Here is a 17,975-nt window from a genome sequence, read left to right as displayed (position 1 = left end):
AAATAGCTACTTTATACTTCTAAATATAGAAATCTTAATAAGATATTTTATATATATATTATTTTATAATATAATATTATAGATATATTATATCGTAATATATCTTATTAAGATTCTATATTATACTAGATATAGAATTATATAAATCTTAATAATTTATATTATATTAGAATATAATATAATAGATTAATATCTTATACTATATTATATCTTTTCGATTAATAGAAATCTAATATAGAATTTAGCGAGATAAGATCTTCGATATCTAGTTATACGTATATATCGATTAAGTTTAATTCTTAGACTTTAACTTATCGAAGCTATTTTACTAGTTATATATTCTATTATATCTTTAAATAGAGATATTCTTTATCGACGTAAATTACTACTTTAATTAAGAGATTCGCTTTCTAATATTTAAAGAAGATATAGTAGCTATATAGCTATATATCTTTAATCTAAAACTCGTATTTATTAATCTAAACTACGAATTATTTCGCGATCGAGATTAACTATAAGCGTAAATACTTTCGAATAATATTTTAATAGATTCTATAGAATTAGATAATAAAGATTTTAAGATTATTAAAGATAAGATAGATATCGTATACGCGACTTCGCTCTTATATTTATAAGCTTAAGATAATATAATTATAGTAGCTAAGCGTCTAGTATCGCTAATCTATAAACGTCTAGACTTAATAATTATTAATAATTAAATAAATAGTCTTAATATAAATTAATATTCGATATCGATAGAAAACGATATTAATTATCGATATAATATAGAAAGTATAAAGAGATTTTAAACTTAAGTTACGAAGGAGATAGGCTTAAGCTAAAAAGTCGAGTTAATAATATTCTTACCTTCGATCGTTAAGAAGAATCTATAATATTTTTAGCGAAATTCGATTTAAATATACGAATAATATAGTTCTATATAGAACGAATAAGCTAATTTTAAGAATAAGAGAATCGAAAAGTAAAGATCGAAAATAATAACTTTTCGAACTATTATAAGATTATAGTCGAGATTTATAAGAGAATAAAGAATTAATTTTCTATAAAGTAGTATAAAGATTACTTATATAGTTTTCGCTAAGATAATTTAACTAATATCTATTATATAGTACTATAGTATATTCTAATAGTAATTACTATAAGAAAGAATTTCTTATAACTTCGAAAGCGTTATATTTCTAAACTCGATATTCTATAAGTATAAATAAATATACTCTAAAAAGATACGTAAGCGTTTATACTCTATCGATTCTATTTAATAATAATTAATATTATTATTTCTCTCGACTCTTATATAACTTTCTTTTATAATCTTAGAGCTATCTTCTTCTTATCGAGTAATCTTCTATAAGCTACGATAGATCTATTCTTAACTATAATTCGTATCTTAAGTATTCTCTAAATCGGCTAATCGTCTCGAGTTAAGCGAAATATATATATCGCCCGAACCTTTATTTCGAGAAGTCTAGAATCTTATAAGAAGATATCGCTATTAAGACGTAATAAGTAATATATAAGCGATTATAATAGTAATATTCTCTTTTATAAAGATAAATATAATAAACGTAATATTCGTATCTAGAGAATAGTTAATCTAATTATAATTATATCTATAAAAAGAACTATAACTTATAAGTAAGATCTTTAAAAGTAGAAATAGTTACCTCGAGCTAAATTTAAATAATTTCGTAAATATATATACTTAAGATCTAAATCAGCGAGTTTTCATACGCGTCTTTATTATTTCCAGCTAGAATACTTATAATAAGCCGAGCGAGAAGACTATAATTAAGTCGATCTTTCTATAAGTTTCTATTTAAAGTCGTAAAAGAGTCGTATTTAATAGAAGTAGAATTCTAAAGTCGAAGATTAAGTTAAAGATAAGAGATAACGCTATTAATATAGTCGTAGCAGAGTTACATTAATTCTTTATTAGCGATAGCGACGAAATCTTAAATAAGATATATAGACGTTATTAGTTAAAACGAGGCGATATATACTAGAAGATATAGAAAAAGATAGAGCTAATTACTTAAAGAATAATATAGATAAGATTTATCTATTAAGTAATTAATAGCTATCGCTAGTAAATAAGAAATATACGGCGATAGAACTATAATAGTAAGATCTTAATAGTTAAGAAGTATAGATTAATAAGAATAGCGTTAAGATAAAGAGTTTACGTAGAAATTTATATTAGCTAAGATAATAATTTAACGATAAATATAAATATATCTTAAATAGGGCGATTATATATTAAGACGATTTAGAATTCTCGATTATAACTCTATAAATATATAGACTAAGATCGTTAGTCGTAGCTAGTTATATTAATTAAAAACGCGTCTTAATCTTCTCGAAAAGATTTAATCTATTATTTAAATATAAAGTATCTATAATATCTAAATAAAGCTTTATATCTATTAGTCTTCGATAATACTAGATTAAGATTTATATTATACCGCGGTAAAGATAATAGCGAAATCGTTAACGAAAAAACGCTTCGATAATCGCAATTGCGAGAGAATCCTAACAAATATCAACACATTGCAGAGAATGAGGAAGACCGCCGAGGTTGCGACTATAACAGATTGCTTTGATTGGTAGTAATTGGCCACTTCTTCTAAGGTCAATTGTGATGCCATTGCGGTTATTAGGCATCGTTCACGGGGAGCACGAAAGGTAATACACCACCAGGCGTTTCCATGATGCCGTCTGGGGATGTGTAGTATTATCTAGATTGGTCCGTGCATTGCAGCGCAAATTCTCCGGCTGGTCTTACCCACCCCCCACTATCTTTCCGATTATCGATTTATGTAGGAGAGGGACGCTAAACTCCCGGGAGAGGGCCTACCTGTCCAGTGTCCAGTTCCGATTTGATATCTAGCGCTGAAGTGAGCATGCATTCTCCGCGGTCTTACTTTATATACGAGTGGGACGCGTATTGCTTCTAATCGTGGTCTCACTATTCGCTTATAAGCGAAGCGAATACTAGAACGACGATTAGTAAGTAGATTAGAGTATCTAATAATTAATCGATCATCACGAGAGTTTAGCGACTATATGACAGATCGGGCCGAGGAACGAGGATTTAAAATCGGTGTATTATATATATTCTACTCGATATTAATTAACTCTATTAAATGAAATTATAATACGATCGAAGTTTAATAAGATAGATCTATCGTAAAATTAAAAATACTAACTTTTAATATTAAAAGATTTTAATTTTACTTCTATAATAATAATTTAAATTAAATAAGAAATAATCTTTTAAATCGATAAGTAAATTAGATAAGATAAAGATTAAGATAAAATAAATATTTAATAAAAAGAAGATAATAGCGAAAAAGAAGACGAAGACTATAAAATTTAAAGAGAAGAAATAAATAAATTATTTATTAAGTTCTTCGATATAAAGCTAATAAATAATAAATATACTCTTTTATTAATATATATAATAGAATAAGATAGGGCTGAGCTTGAAAATCTTAAATTTATATATATAGTTAATTATTAATTTAGAGTTACTACGCTCTTTAATTAGATCGACTAAGTTATCGCGAGTAAATAAATTAGCGTCCGTAATTATTAAAAAAATAGATATACGTTATTAACACATAGAATAACTTTTTTATTTTCTATTAAAATTTTGAGATTTTTTTTTTAAATTATAGAATAAACTATGGGCTTTTAGATAAGAAAAGAATTTTTAAATTTAGTCTTATAATTATTAAAGCGCAAGGAATTCAAATATCGCTTATTAAAGTTCGCTTACCAAAGATCGCTCGATAGCCGAACAGCCTTAATAAAAAAATAGATATATATTATTTAATTTTAGAATAACTTTTTGATTTTCTATTTAAATTTTAAGATTATTTTTTTAAATTATAGAACGAAATGTAAGCTTCTAGAGAAAAAAAGAATTACTAAATTTAGTCTTATAGATATTTAAAGGCAAGGAATTCAGATATCGCTCACTAAAGATCGCTAACTAAAATTTACTCGAGAGCCCTAATTAAAAAAATGATTATGAATTTAATTCATAGGCCTTTACTCGTATAGATATAATTTTATATTAAAATTTAATAAGAGCTATATTTAAGAGTAATAGTAACTAAAGTTTATTTACTTAAAAGATTTATTTTAGCTATAAAGAAAACTATAAGATCTCTAAGAGGGAACTATTCACAGATAAGTTATAATATATCTCTACTCGTTATCGATTTATCGTAATCTACCGCGTTAAATATATATAATAATATATATTCTTCTTCTTTTCCAAGTACTTTATCGCCACTCTATATATATAAACTTAAGTTAGCTTTATTTAGAATTAGCATCGAAGGGGTTGAGATAATCTAACGCACCTACCCGAACATAACCTATGGCTAGTAATGTATTGCGAAATATGTCCGTATCAAGCGTGTCTACTCTACATCAGTTTCACTCCTTCATACCTTGACGTATTTCCTCCCCAAGCCTCGTCAAAGAGATTGGTCCGTAGTTCAAACTATACGCGGAATTATAGCCCAGTATGCCCGGCGAAAGACAAGGGCCGTTTGATTTGCGGACGTTGACGAGATATCGTGGTCGACTCCTCGGCCAACGATGAACGGGAGATTGTGAGCTCGAAGGAGGTGCAGGTGGGTATCGAGCAGCTACAGGAGCCGGCTGTGGAATAAGAATGGTCATACACTCCTCTCCCGGGTAGCTTGCAGCTTGATCTCTATTCAAGTAATTACGTGGATGAAGAATGTTGTAGATAATCTCGGGCAGGGCGAAAGAGGGGATAGGAATTCGCGCAAAGCTACGGCGAATGTCAGCTTCATAGCATATGAAAGTAGTTATCTGCTTATGACCGTGATATCTGCAGGTCACCTGTATGCGTAAGATATGGGGTTGGAAGGGAAAGCCGAGGGCTATATACAAAGCCAGAAGAGAGCTAATGTCTCAGTAGAAGCTTTTTATACGTCTTTAAATTACTGATACGTCAAGGATAGAAGGAGTCAAAGGGTTAATCCTGGGGGTACTAGAGTGGGGCTGATGTCACGTGGCCTATGACGCTATTCCTCGGGCTAGTGACATATACTTCCCCCACCTCAATTCATATCAAAAATCTTGATTTGGGTATCCACAATGACGATCCACAAAATCACAAAGCTGACATTAGAGTAAGTTCCATTTCGCGCTGGTACGAACACTTGACCCAGAAAATGTTATAGAAGCTTCATATCTGCGCCCCGCCGATCATCAGCAGTGCCCAACGAAAATGGACGACTTGCATTATACACCTTGTCCATATACTCTTTGGACTCTCACTCGGAAGGCAAAGAAATCAGGGTTCTCGACCTTGAGAACGGCACAACGGCTCTCTTTTCCGATGACTCCAAAGTCAAGGACATCCAATGGCTAGGCAATGATTGTGTCCTATGGCTGCGAGAAGCTGAGGGAGGCACAACGGAAGTATGGTCTGGCGTGGTCGTCGGAGAGAAGAAGTATGTCCACTTCCATTAGAATCTCAATGTATTGGCTCAAGTCATCAGTGCATATCTTATTGCCACGATCGATGGTGCTGCCTCCAATCTGAAGACAAAGAGACTCCTCAATGGATCTTTTGCCGTCACCGTGACAGGGAAAGCATCTCTGGACGGAAGCTTCTACAATGCTGAGAAAGCCGTGAAACCCCAGTCTTCTGCTAGAGAATACGATACGTTCCCCGTCCGAGTCTGGGATACTTACCTCACAGCAGAGAAGAGCGTTATCTGGTACACGGTGCTTGAGAAATCTCCCGAGAACATCAATCGCTACATGATTTCACAAACTGGCTTCATCAATGCTCTTCAGGGTACCAATTTGGTACACCCAAACCCTTTCTACGGTGTAGACTCTGAGATTGGGACAAGTGGTATTCTTCTCAATGCAAAGGACCCTTCAGTCAATGCAGTTCTCATGGAAAAGAACAGTCTTTATTTTGTTCCACTGAGCACTTTCAAGGAAGATCCAGCGCCGACACCTCGGACAGTGTCCATGCCTGGATTCAGCGGCACCAGTGGCTCACCAACGTTTTCTCATGACGGTAAATCTGCCGCATTTCTGCAAACAAAGGACTCAAGTAATGCATACGATAATTCGAGTATCATTATTGTGGGTAATATCGACAGCTTAGATCATATGACTGAGGTCGTAACATCCACGAGCAGTGAGAAATGGGATTTACGGCCCGAATCCCTCACCTTCAGCAGCGACGCCAAAGAGCTTTACATAATTGCAGAATCCCGCGGCAGCAAGAGAGTCTTCAAGATTCAAATCAGATCTCACTCAAACAATATCATTTTGGCGATTCCGACGCCAATTACAGCCGAGGGTGTAGTCTCCTCGCTCCACGCTCTCTCCCCTACCCGGCTCCTCTTCACCATGTCAACCATTACTTCCCCCAGCGTCTTTGGAATAATCGACCCGTCAACCGACAATCATACCTGCTCGTTCAGCCATTTACATGACAAGCCCGATTTTGGCTATCGTCCTCCACAAGTCTCCTCAATCGACTTTAAAGGTGCAGGCGACTACAAAGTGCAAGCATTCGTCATCAAACCCTCAGATTTCTCAGAAGACAAGACCTACCCAATGCTCTTCTGGATCCACGGTGGTCCTGTCTATTCGTGGCCGAACGCTTGGAGCTACAGATGGAACGCCGCCGTTTTCGCTGAGCAAGGGTACATTGTCATAATGCCTAATGTCACAGGATCGACGGGATTTGGACAGGGGTATATCGAGGGCATTGTCGGCGAATGGGGTGGTCGCGCGTACAAGGACCTGGTGAATTGCTTCGAGTATGTCAAAGAGGATATGCCCTTTGTGGACACAGAACGCGTTGTAGCCATGGGAGGAAGTTATGGCGGCTACATGGTCAACTGGTATATTTCCTCCCCTATTTCCTCCATCCCCCACCACAGTGTTGCAAGTTCCACCGCCACACGCACACATCAGCCATCAGAAAACCCCACCAACTAACCCTCCACCCCCCAGGATCGCCGGCCAACCTCTCTCCAAAAGCTTCCGTGCCCTCATCTCTCACGACGGTATCTTCTCTTCCCCCAACCTCCTCTCCTCCGACGCTACCTCAACTCTCCCCACCGACTTTCGCGGCCCTCTTTGGTCCCACCAATCCGAATACGACAAATACGATCCCTCCCGCCACACTGCCAATTGGACTACGCCCATGCTGTTTATTCATTCTGACAAAGACTACAGATGTCCGATTACGGAGGGATTGGCAGCGTTCAATGTGTGCCAGGGCAGGGGGGTTGAAAGTAAATTTCTGAATTTTCCGGAGGAAAATCATTTTGTGCTGGGCAGAGAGAACTCATTGAGGTGGCATCAGGTCCTGCTGGGGTGGTGTGATCGGTGGTGTGGGGTTGAGAGGGGAGGGGTGGAGGAGGGTTGAATGGTTAGGGGATGAAGGGGTGAGAGAAAAGCGGACTTGAGACAAAAATTATGGGTTACAGTTCGCGACGTAAGCTTTGGATTAACCTCGAGACATCTAATTAGAACGTGCCGAAATGCTGATGGCAAGACTATCACTGTACGTCCATCTCTGGACCAACGCTTCGACACCCAATAAAGACTCATCATTCATTGCTCATTGGCTCACCACCACCCCCGAGTGCTGCCTTTCCAAGATTGAAAACATACCCTTCAGCAAGCTGTCCCCATCACAGAACAGACTCATTTCCTGTTCTTTGTACTCTCTGCGTCCCATGCTAATGAGCGCTACAAGACGAAAAGTCTTCATCGTTACATCACAGCTCAAAATATGATTTGAGTCTTCGTTGATGTGGAAGATTAGATTGCCACTGATACTGACAGCAGTGATGAATATACAGCGAGCCCTAGCTTCCTACTGCGCAGCGGTTGCCATACCGTCCAGGACAGAGGCCCAGAGATCCTGTCTAGGGACTACGCCACCGTATTCATAATCAATCGGAAACTTTGGGTCATCAGGGTCGCTTGCGGTACCTGCAAGAGTGGCGTTGCCTCCATGGCTGATGAGTGCGGCATTGTCAAGAACCTGCGGAGCAGTGGAGGTAGTGCTGTTCACCTAATAAGATTATAAATTAATCATCTAATTATTGATAGAACGGAACCGCGAGAAAAAACGAGTAGTGTAGCTATATTATGTAAATTAAGTCCGAGCGATATATAAATACAAGCTGAAATTGATATTCTGAGCCACTGACCCTACACTCTATCATCTCCGCCCACGATGCTTAGCGTTCTCGAGCCAGCCCCCATACTGCTGCATGAAGAAGCGAGGCTAATCCAATCTCCACGAATTACCAAGTCAATCCCTTTGACTAGCCTAAAGCCCCTCTCCCACCGACTTACATCAATACTCAAGAACTTAGTAGTACAATGATAGTCCAGGCCCCAATCAACCCTGACAGCAACATGCTGAAGTCTCGCTTTCGCCCTCCTGAGCCACCCGTAAAAGCCAGCAGACTACTACCATTCTTGTTTCCAGGGTTACTGACCCCATCCGTTGTTTGGCTAGATAACCCGCCTGAGATCAATTCCGGAAGAGATCCCGAGGAAGAACTGTTCTGCACGGGTATCGTAACAGAGCCAACAACTAGATTAGACGAGTCTAGGGTTATGGGCACGCCGGACAGGCCCTGGATTGCTGAAGCACCAGTTTTAGGCGTTGTGGCGGCTATGGAAACGCCCGCTGCAAGCTCGATTACAGGCTGGCCAGCGATTGTGTTTACCTGAGTCGGGTCGACATCGGCGATCTTGACGATTGACATGTAGCTTGAGCCGCCAAAGTGTAGATTGCTGGACGAATCAAGCGAGTAAGAGGTACCTGAGATGACAAGAGCTGGCGCGTTTGGCGTGAGAGTTGCGGAGTGTATAGATATCCCCGTTGGCAGAGGTATGACTACTTCCCCGTTTATCGTCATGGGTACGGGGCTATCGTTGTTTATACGATAGGAGTGGCCATTCACAAACATGTTGCCCGATGTGTCGACAGAGAATGTCGTACTGGCAACGATCGTTGCAGGACCCCCGTTGTTGAGTGTAAACCCTTGAATGGCGACACCTTTCGGCAAGGGTGTAACCACGTGGTTTGCGATTGCGGTGGTCACTAAGGATACTACCGGCTCAGTGTGTGCTGTTTGACCACCAATTTGAGGATCATTGCTCGAGTCAACAGCGATCTGTTGCCCCCTAACATTGGGTGCGCTACCGCCAGGTCTGATATCTACGCCGTCAATATTGTAGCCCTCAACTGTTGCTAAGACATGATGACTGCCTGATACAGCAGTCATCAAAATTGGAGCTGATGTTGCAAGCGGCTGTGGTTGGTGTAGTGTGCCTACATCCTCCATTGAGGGCCCTCCGGATGCATGCATGTTATTTGCTGGCTGATCTAAATCGCTGTTGACCGCATTATTTGGCAACGCATGATTTGTGGGACCATTCTTGAGATCACTGGAAGCAGGCTCCTCCTGTAAAGACTGTCCCTGCAGATCTTCATTGCCTTGATTGTTCGATGAAGGATCGGCCGGAGCTTTCTTCGTACCTCTGAGTGGGTCTGTTTGCTGTGACGGGTCCACTTGCATGCCACCACTGCTATGGCTCTTTGCTAAAGAGGGATCACCTGACGTCTTAGTAGGATCAGCGGGTGTAGTGGTCCTCTTTGGCAAATTCTCTTGTGTCGCAGCAGGCGTTGCTGGCCTTGGATCTGGATTAGGGTTCGACGGCGGAGTCACCTTAGGTACCATCGCGGTTGCTGGATCGAGCGTTCTCGGTGGATCGTAGCCCGTGAAATAGCCTTGGGTGCAAACCTTCCACAAAGGATCCATGTCGAGAAGCTTGGATGGAAAGACGATTAGGGGACGATAAGGCTCCCCAGGTTCTGGTTTATACCACTGACTCCACATGACGCTCATTGGCGGGCATGGCAGGTTATCGAAGTTGTAGATGGATGCCGGAGTAATAGTAGATTCGAGTGCGGGATACATGGCAGTCGCGACGGTCGAGAGCTCTCCTGGAGCAAATGCAACTAGCGTAGAGTTGATGTTATTGCCTCGATACCCACAGGAATCAGTTGCGCTCAGGCTATAAAAGTTGACGTAAATGGAAGGAGAAGTAAAAGTATGACTGCCGGACGTAACAATACTATTTGGGAAGGAGTCATTCCTTATAGTGTCCCACTTCGATCCATTCATCGGGGCGTGGGGCGGGTTTGATATGGCAATGGGATTCGCACGAGCTTGGATCGTTGCTTCCGACGATTCCGCGCGTCGTTGGATTTTCGGCGTGCTCCAATTAGGAAGTGTCGTTGACGGCAAACTCCACATTCCAGGGTTATTACTGGTGCTCGCGCCTGGTTTAGACTCCCAGGGGTTCGACATCGGCATTTTGAAGTAAATGCCGTTAATCGAAGTATACACAATGGTGGTAACAATCTGCGTGTATATGTTGGCATCTATAGGCGTATAGCCCCAGTACGTGTAGCCGCCGGCCGTGGTTGCGCCTTCAGTCGGTGGGTTGACGCTCGTACCAATGATATTCAAGCACGAAGTGTTGGCCTCGGGTGATGGCCAGTAGTACACGTCAACATTAGGACCACCAATCGCGCAAGGCCCGCAGCAACCATAGATGGCGTCTTGTGCTGGCGGCTGGCGGACTGCTGACCCGTATAACAGGGAGGAAGATGCACACGCAGGCTCCCTCATCCAGCCTTTCAGGCTTGACCACATTGATGAGGTAGCAGGCGGTATGCCGGAAATGCCGCCCGGACACTCGGCTGGATCATAGGGAGCCTGTTCTTCATCTATCACTTGATTGAGCCCAACGACTACATCCGAAGATCTGTCTGTAACAGTAAAGCATTCGTTTTCCAACAAGGCCGCTAAAGTCTTTCCGAAGAAGATAGATGCCGCATTTTGCTTGTCGCCGTGACATGTATTGTCCCAAAGGACGCACTCTTCTGAAACATTGAAGTTAGAATCCGGGTACAACGAGGTGCCATTTGCCGTGGTCTGAGGCCCGCTGGCATTCATCGCTCTATCAGAATCTCGACTCCAGAAGTTATACGGTTTGGGGGCAGAGACGGCATCGCCCAATACGCCTCTGTCCAGAAATGCTAGCAGTGCACAACCAACAAATCGATGTGTTCTACACATGTCGTGTGAATCTCAAAAAGTCAAAGTTTAGAAGATTGAAGGCCTTTGAGAAGAACAATCGACATCCCTGATCGCAGACACGTATCACAAAATTCACATAAGAGAAAGAGGAGATGATTCAGATCTACATACTTTTGAATCTGTATGTGCCTCAGTAAAAATTGCTACCCTCCTGAAGGATGCAGGATTGGCACATCAAAGGAAAACGCCGATGCAAAGCTGCGGCTGGCTGCCAGGCTCGCCGCAACTCGTTTAGGTATACGGTTCCGCGTCAAATGATTAGCCCCTTTAAACGGAGATTAAGGGGAATGCCAATAATCGACGTGGCCATTGTATTGTACCAGTCAACCATCCCGCACCGTCTCATGATTCAATATTAGGTATTCATTTCGTGTGATAAAGAGACTTATAGCTTTAATCGAAAGGTGTCTTGTTAATGAGGCTTAGGCAAGTAAGCTGAGGTAAACCGTGTCCTAAGAAATCCCTTAACGCCTCCCTGGCGCAGCGTTTACGCCTAGGCTGAAAACACTTGTTATCTTCATTATGCAACCTCAGATAACTACCTGGATTTGCCTATCATTGCGGATTAGATAAGAACATTAGATAGATTTAATAAAGATTCTAAAGATTTTTGAGAAGACTTATTTTCATAAAATAATGCAACGCTTATCTTAAGAGCGTAACTTAGATTTCACGATACGAGGCCCGAAGTCTAATTGTCGACGTATGAAATTAAGCTTATTTATAAATTAAGAATCTAAGTTTTAAGATTAATTTAGAATAAATAAATATTATAAATATTAAATTAAATAATTAATTACGAAGTACTTATAAAGATTTTAAATCGATTAGAATACTTATATAATATTATAAAAATAGAGTAACTTTATTTAACGTAATAAGTCGCTTTTCTAACGTAATTAAATTAAAAACTAATCTTTAAAGTCTTTATTAAATTTATTTATTCTAGACTCTCTTATTTAATAATAGAGTTTAAAAATTAGAGATTTAGTCTTACTTTATTTTTTAACGTATATAGAAAACTTCGAAATTCTTAACGTTAAGAAAAGTATTTATTTATTAGAGTTAACTAACTTTAACTTAAAATTAGTTATACGCTAAAAAAATTCGAACTCGAAATTAATTAAAATTTATAGTTATCTAACTTTAAATCTAAATAAATCTACTTTTTTTTTCTAAAAAGTATATTTTAAAGCTCTTACTTAATTTTATAAAACGTATTACTTACTTTTATTATCGAATATAAACTTAATTTTTAAGAAAATAATTATATTAATATTTAATAATTATAAGTATTTTCGAAATTAATAACTTTAATTCTTTAACTTATTTCTTATAACTTTTATAGAAGTAAATTTTATATTTATATAATAAATATTATAAGACTAAGTCTTTTAAATCTAACGATATAAAAATTCTAAAAATATAATATATAATTATCTTTTTATTAATAATAGAGATATAATTACTCGATTTTTTAAGTTAATATTCGCGTAACTCTAAATAACCTTTTAATATTTTATTATAATTTTTTAATTCTTAAATATTCTTAATATTTAGAATAAATATAATATAGCGTATTAAGAATTTTAAAAATCGATCTTATAGTTATTTTTTAAAAAAATAACTAGTATTTAAATAATCGAATATTCGCGCGAATTTTAATAACTTTTTATTCTTCTATTATAATTTTTCGATTCTTAAATATTCTTAATATTTAGAATAAGTAGATTATAGCGTATTAAGAATTTTAAAAATCTATTAAAATTCGAATTATATAACTCTTAACGTCTTAATAATTACGTAACTATATTATATAATACGCCTTAGCGTACTTATATTAAGTCGCTCTTTTCTTCTATAGAACTCTATAAAAAATAACTAAGTATCTTATCTTTATATTTTAATAGATTATAAGCTCGAGCTATATTCGATAACTATTTTAATAATAATATAATCTATCGCTATAGCTGCGATTATCTTTAGATATTTATATTTATTATAATAAAGATAATTATAATTATAGAAGACTTTATTAATCTTCTTAATATAGAAAATTTCTATTTTAAAATAATTATTCTAAGTTTAAATAATTATAATTCGTCTATAATTCGAGAGCTAAGGGCTATTACTTAAGCGCTCTTACTTCTTACTCGAGATAATATAAAGCGAATTAAGATATATTATATCTAGTCGAGATTATTAAAATCGCTATATAACTAATTAAATTATAATATCGCTAAAATCTCTAAAATATTACTAGCTTTCCTATATAAAATACGCTAAATAAAATAATAATACGCTCTTATTTATATATTATAAATATTAAAGAATTAGATAACGAGTATCTAGACTTCGTATTTATTTAATTACGAAATATTTATAATAGAGATTAAAAACTAGTTATCTTAATTATCGCTAAGAGAAATATAATTTAAAAGAAAATAATCTTAACTTTAACGCTAATTACGTAGTTTCTAGCTATTATTAATAAAAGTATATTAATTAAAAGAATAAAAACTCTAATCTTAAAAGCGAAAAAAAAAAATCTCTATTATTATAAAGAAGCCTTAACGCGAGTATTTATTTTAGAGATAAAATATCTTAATAGTAAGTAAATAACCTTATAATTAATCTCGATCTTAAATTTTAATCGAGTTAATTTTAAAGAAGATAATTAAAGCTTTTATCTATTAAGATAACTAGTATAACTCTAATAATATAATATTATATCTATATATAAGAGATAAATTTCTATTATTATAATATTCTTAAACTATCTTAATATCTTTAATATTTATTAATTATTTAATTTTTTAATAGAATATTATTCGCTATTTTAAGTATTAATAGATAATAAATCTTTATAAATAAAAATCTAAGCTATATCGAGCTAATTTTAAAGCTTAATAAGATTTCTCTTATACGCTTAAATCTCTAGCGTATTATAAGAGATATTTTAATAGCGAGAGTAAGTATATATTAAGCTCTCTTATCGATTTCAATTTAATATTAGAATAATTAACTTCTAAGTCTCTATTAAAGTTAATCTCTAATAAAGATCTTTTTAATTTTTAAGCGCGCTCGATTTCGTCGATATTATCTACTTTAATTATTTCTTTAAATCTTATTAATATATAAATTTTATTCTTAAATTTAAACTTTAATAGAGCGAGTTTATCTAATTTATTCTCTAATAAAAAAAGCTTATTAAGTCTTTAAGTATTATATCTTTTAAGGAATTTAAAATCTTAATCTTTTTAAATTATCTTAATAATATTAATAAGTTTAAAAATATCTCTAATTATTAAATCTAAAAATAATAATTTAAGAATAAATTAAAATTATTTAGATTATAGCGCTATATCGAAAAAGACTATATAAAATTAATTATTAATATTATTATTATTAAAGTCTAAATCGATAGCTAGCTATAGACGTAAGATTAAATCTATATTATATTAAAATCGCGCTATAAAAAAAACTTATATTTTAAAATTAAGAATAAGATTAATATTAAAAAAGTCTAAAAAAGTCTAAATAAGTTTAAATTTTAGAACTTAAGTATTCTTAATTTTATATTTAGAAAGATAAATAATATTACTTTTATAAGATATAATAATAATCTTTAATTCTATATTAATAGATTTATAAAGATTTTAAATAAGTTTAATAACTTATTCTCGAAATTAAAGTTCGATAAAAATTAAAAAATCTATTACTTTTATTTAAGCTTAAATTCTCTATATAATTTATACTATAAATAGTATAATTAAAATTATAATATTTTTAAAAATAATAATATCGTAAAGTTTAATCTAAACTACGCGATTACTTAATTTATTAATTTTATAATTAATTTTATTAATTTAATTAATATTAAAGCTTATATACTAATTACGCTAATTAATAAATTCTTTATATATAATTTATAAAGCGTTATTATATTAATTATCATTAACGAAGCTATCGAGTATAAAATTTAATAAAAAACTTATATTAATAACTTTTATATTTATACTTAAACTTATAAATATTATAATTATTATAAAAAAAACTAATATAATAATATTAAATATATTATTCTATATCTTAAATTTAAGAAATAAAATACTAATAGTAGTAGAGAAGATTATAATAATTATAAAGATTATAATAATTATAATAATAAAGATAGTAATAAAGATAATAATAATAATAATTTCTTTAGCTTAAATAATAAAGATAAAAATAAAAATACTTAAAATAATAAGTTTATTATTAATTATTAATTTAGTAATATTAAGATTATTATAGCGTATATCTAATTAATAATAGCGTATAATTTTATAATATATATTAACTCTAATCTAAAGAATATTATATATATTATTATTAATTCTTAATTCTTATAAAATTAAGTTTATTATTTCTCTATTAAAAAGAGCTTAAAGATTATAACTTAAACTTCTTCGATATCTATAGTCGTTATACTATTATATCTATAATTTATTAATAATATCTATATTTAATATATTACTTATAACTTTTTAATCTTTTAGATTTTTATCTTATTTAAATTATATCGTTTAATTAATAAAGTTAATAGCTTAGTTATAACTATAAACTTTAAGCGTATTAAACTTAAATATAAGAGTTTTAGAGATAAATAAACTCTATATATAAAAGATATCTAATATATCTCTAATAGTAGCTTTAATCTAATTTCTTAAGAATAACTTAAAAATTAAAACTATTCTCTTTAGCTTATATTTAAGAATATTAAAATAGAGAAGTATAATATTATTTTTAGACGTTAGCGTAATCGTCTTTATACGCTAAATATATAAATAAAAACTCTTATATATTTAGTAGTTATTAATAAAGATATTTCTATCTATAATAAGTTTATTATATCTATATCTATATCTAAATCTAAATTCTTATCCTTATCTATTAATACTCTAGATTCTTAAATTAATAAGAAAATCTTATAAATATAATACGCTTATTATAACTACTTAAAATTTTAAAATCTTAAGAAATTAGCTAAAATATATATCGAAATAAACTTATTTATTTTATCTCTTAGAGACGCGTATAAATTATATAGTATTATTAATATAAAAGTTAAATTATATAAGCGTTATATAACGTTAGATTATTAAGAGAATAATCTAATTTATAATAATCTTTAAGAGTCTTTCTCTATTTTTTATAATAATTATAAATAAATAATAATCTTTCTAGATAATAAAACGCTTTATTTCGCTATATTCTTACTTTCTAATAAGAATATTCTTATAATTCTTATAGCGTTTAAATCTTTTCTAAATTAAGTTAAATATACTAGTCGAAAAGATATAGTATAATATAAGATATTAATCTATTATATTATACTCTAATATAATATAAGTTATTAAGATTTATATAATCTTATATCTAGTTACTAATCGAAAAGATATAATATATTCTATAAAATATTTTATATTAAGTAATATTATATCGTATTCGAATATAATATAAATAGAGTTAAATATTATTTCATTTTTCTAATATGAATTCGAAATCTTAACGAGATATATTACGATATAATATATCTGTAATATTATATTATAAAATAAGATATATATAAAATATCTCGTTAGAATTTCTATATTTAGAAGTATAAAGTAGCTATTTTAATTATTATTCTAATTAACGATTAATTATATCTATTCTTATTCGATATACTACTATAACTATTACTATTATAACTATTATTATTATAACTACTACTATTATAACTAATATTATTATATCTATTATTATTATATCTATTATTATTATAACTAATATTATTATAATTAATATTATTATAACTAATACTATTATATCTATTACTTATTATTATAACTATTACTATTATAGCTACTATTGAAATATAACTCTTATATATTCTAGTTATTATATTCTTTAGTTATTTAATTTTATACTATATTTAGAATCTAATCTCGAAGAGATTTTTAAGAATTAATTCGTTCGTTCTATATATTATATATCTAATATTTTAATAGCTATTACTATTATAACTATTACTATTTATTATTTAAATAGTTTATTATTATATAATAGTTATAATAGTAATAGTTATAGTAATAATAGTTATAATAATAATAGTTATAGTCGTAATAGTTATAATAATAATAGTTATAATAGTATTAGCTATAATAGTATTAATTATAATAGTACTAGTTATAATAATATTAGCTATAATTAACTAGAATAATAACTAGAATAGCTACTTATACTTCTAAATATAGAAATCTTAATAAGATATCTTATATATATACTATTTTATAATATAATACTATAGATATATTATATCGTAATATATCTCGTTAAGATTTTATATTATATTAGATATAAGATTATATAAATATTAATATCTTATATTATATTAGAGTATAATATAATAGATTAATATTTTATATTATATTATATCTTTTCGACTAGTAATCTAATATAATATAAAATCTTAGCGAGATATTCTATAATATAATATATTTATAATATTATATTATAGAATAATATATATATAGAATATCTCGATTAGAATTTCTATATTTAGAAGTAGCTATTCTAATTATTATTCTAATTAATAATTATATTAAATTAATAAAATATAAAATTAAATAAAATTATATTTTATTACTTTATATATATAAAAGAAAGCGAGTTATATCTATTAATAATAAGAAAAGCTTATCTTCTTCTAATATT

General features: G+C 32.0%; 2 protein-coding genes across 2 annotated transcripts; one reads left to right on the top strand and one right to left on the bottom strand.

The window, feature by feature from the left end:
• Positions 1–5,160: 5,160 nt before the first annotated feature.
• HO133_001549 (uncharacterized protein) lies at positions 5,161–7,035 on the top strand (the record flags this gene model as incomplete). Its single annotated transcript, XM_037292479.1, has 3 exons — positions 5,161–5,195; positions 5,247–5,519; positions 5,568–7,035. 3 exons carry the CDS (start codon positions 5,161–5,163, stop codon positions 7,033–7,035), a joined length of 1,776 nt encoding a protein of 591 aa, XP_037151898.1.
• Positions 7,036–7,921: 886 nt separating this feature from the next.
• Positions 7,922–11,213, bottom strand: HO133_001548 (uncharacterized protein; the record flags this gene model as incomplete). The annotated part of the gene is made up of 2 exons (XM_037292478.1): positions 7,922–8,122; positions 8,436–11,213. The coding sequence occupies 2 exons, from the start codon at positions 11,211–11,213 to the stop codon at positions 7,922–7,924; spliced, it is 2,979 nt and encodes a 992-aa protein (XP_037151897.1).
• Positions 11,214–17,975: the final 6,762 nt, after the last annotated feature.

Source organism: Letharia lupina, assembly GCF_014066315.1.
Source record: "Letharia lupina isolate WasteWater1 chromosome Unknown contig_12, whole genome shotgun sequence".
Lineage (NCBI taxonomy): Eukaryota > Fungi > Ascomycota > Lecanoromycetes > Lecanorales > Parmeliaceae > Letharia > Letharia lupina.
This window is presented reverse-complemented; position numbering and strand designations above follow the sequence as displayed.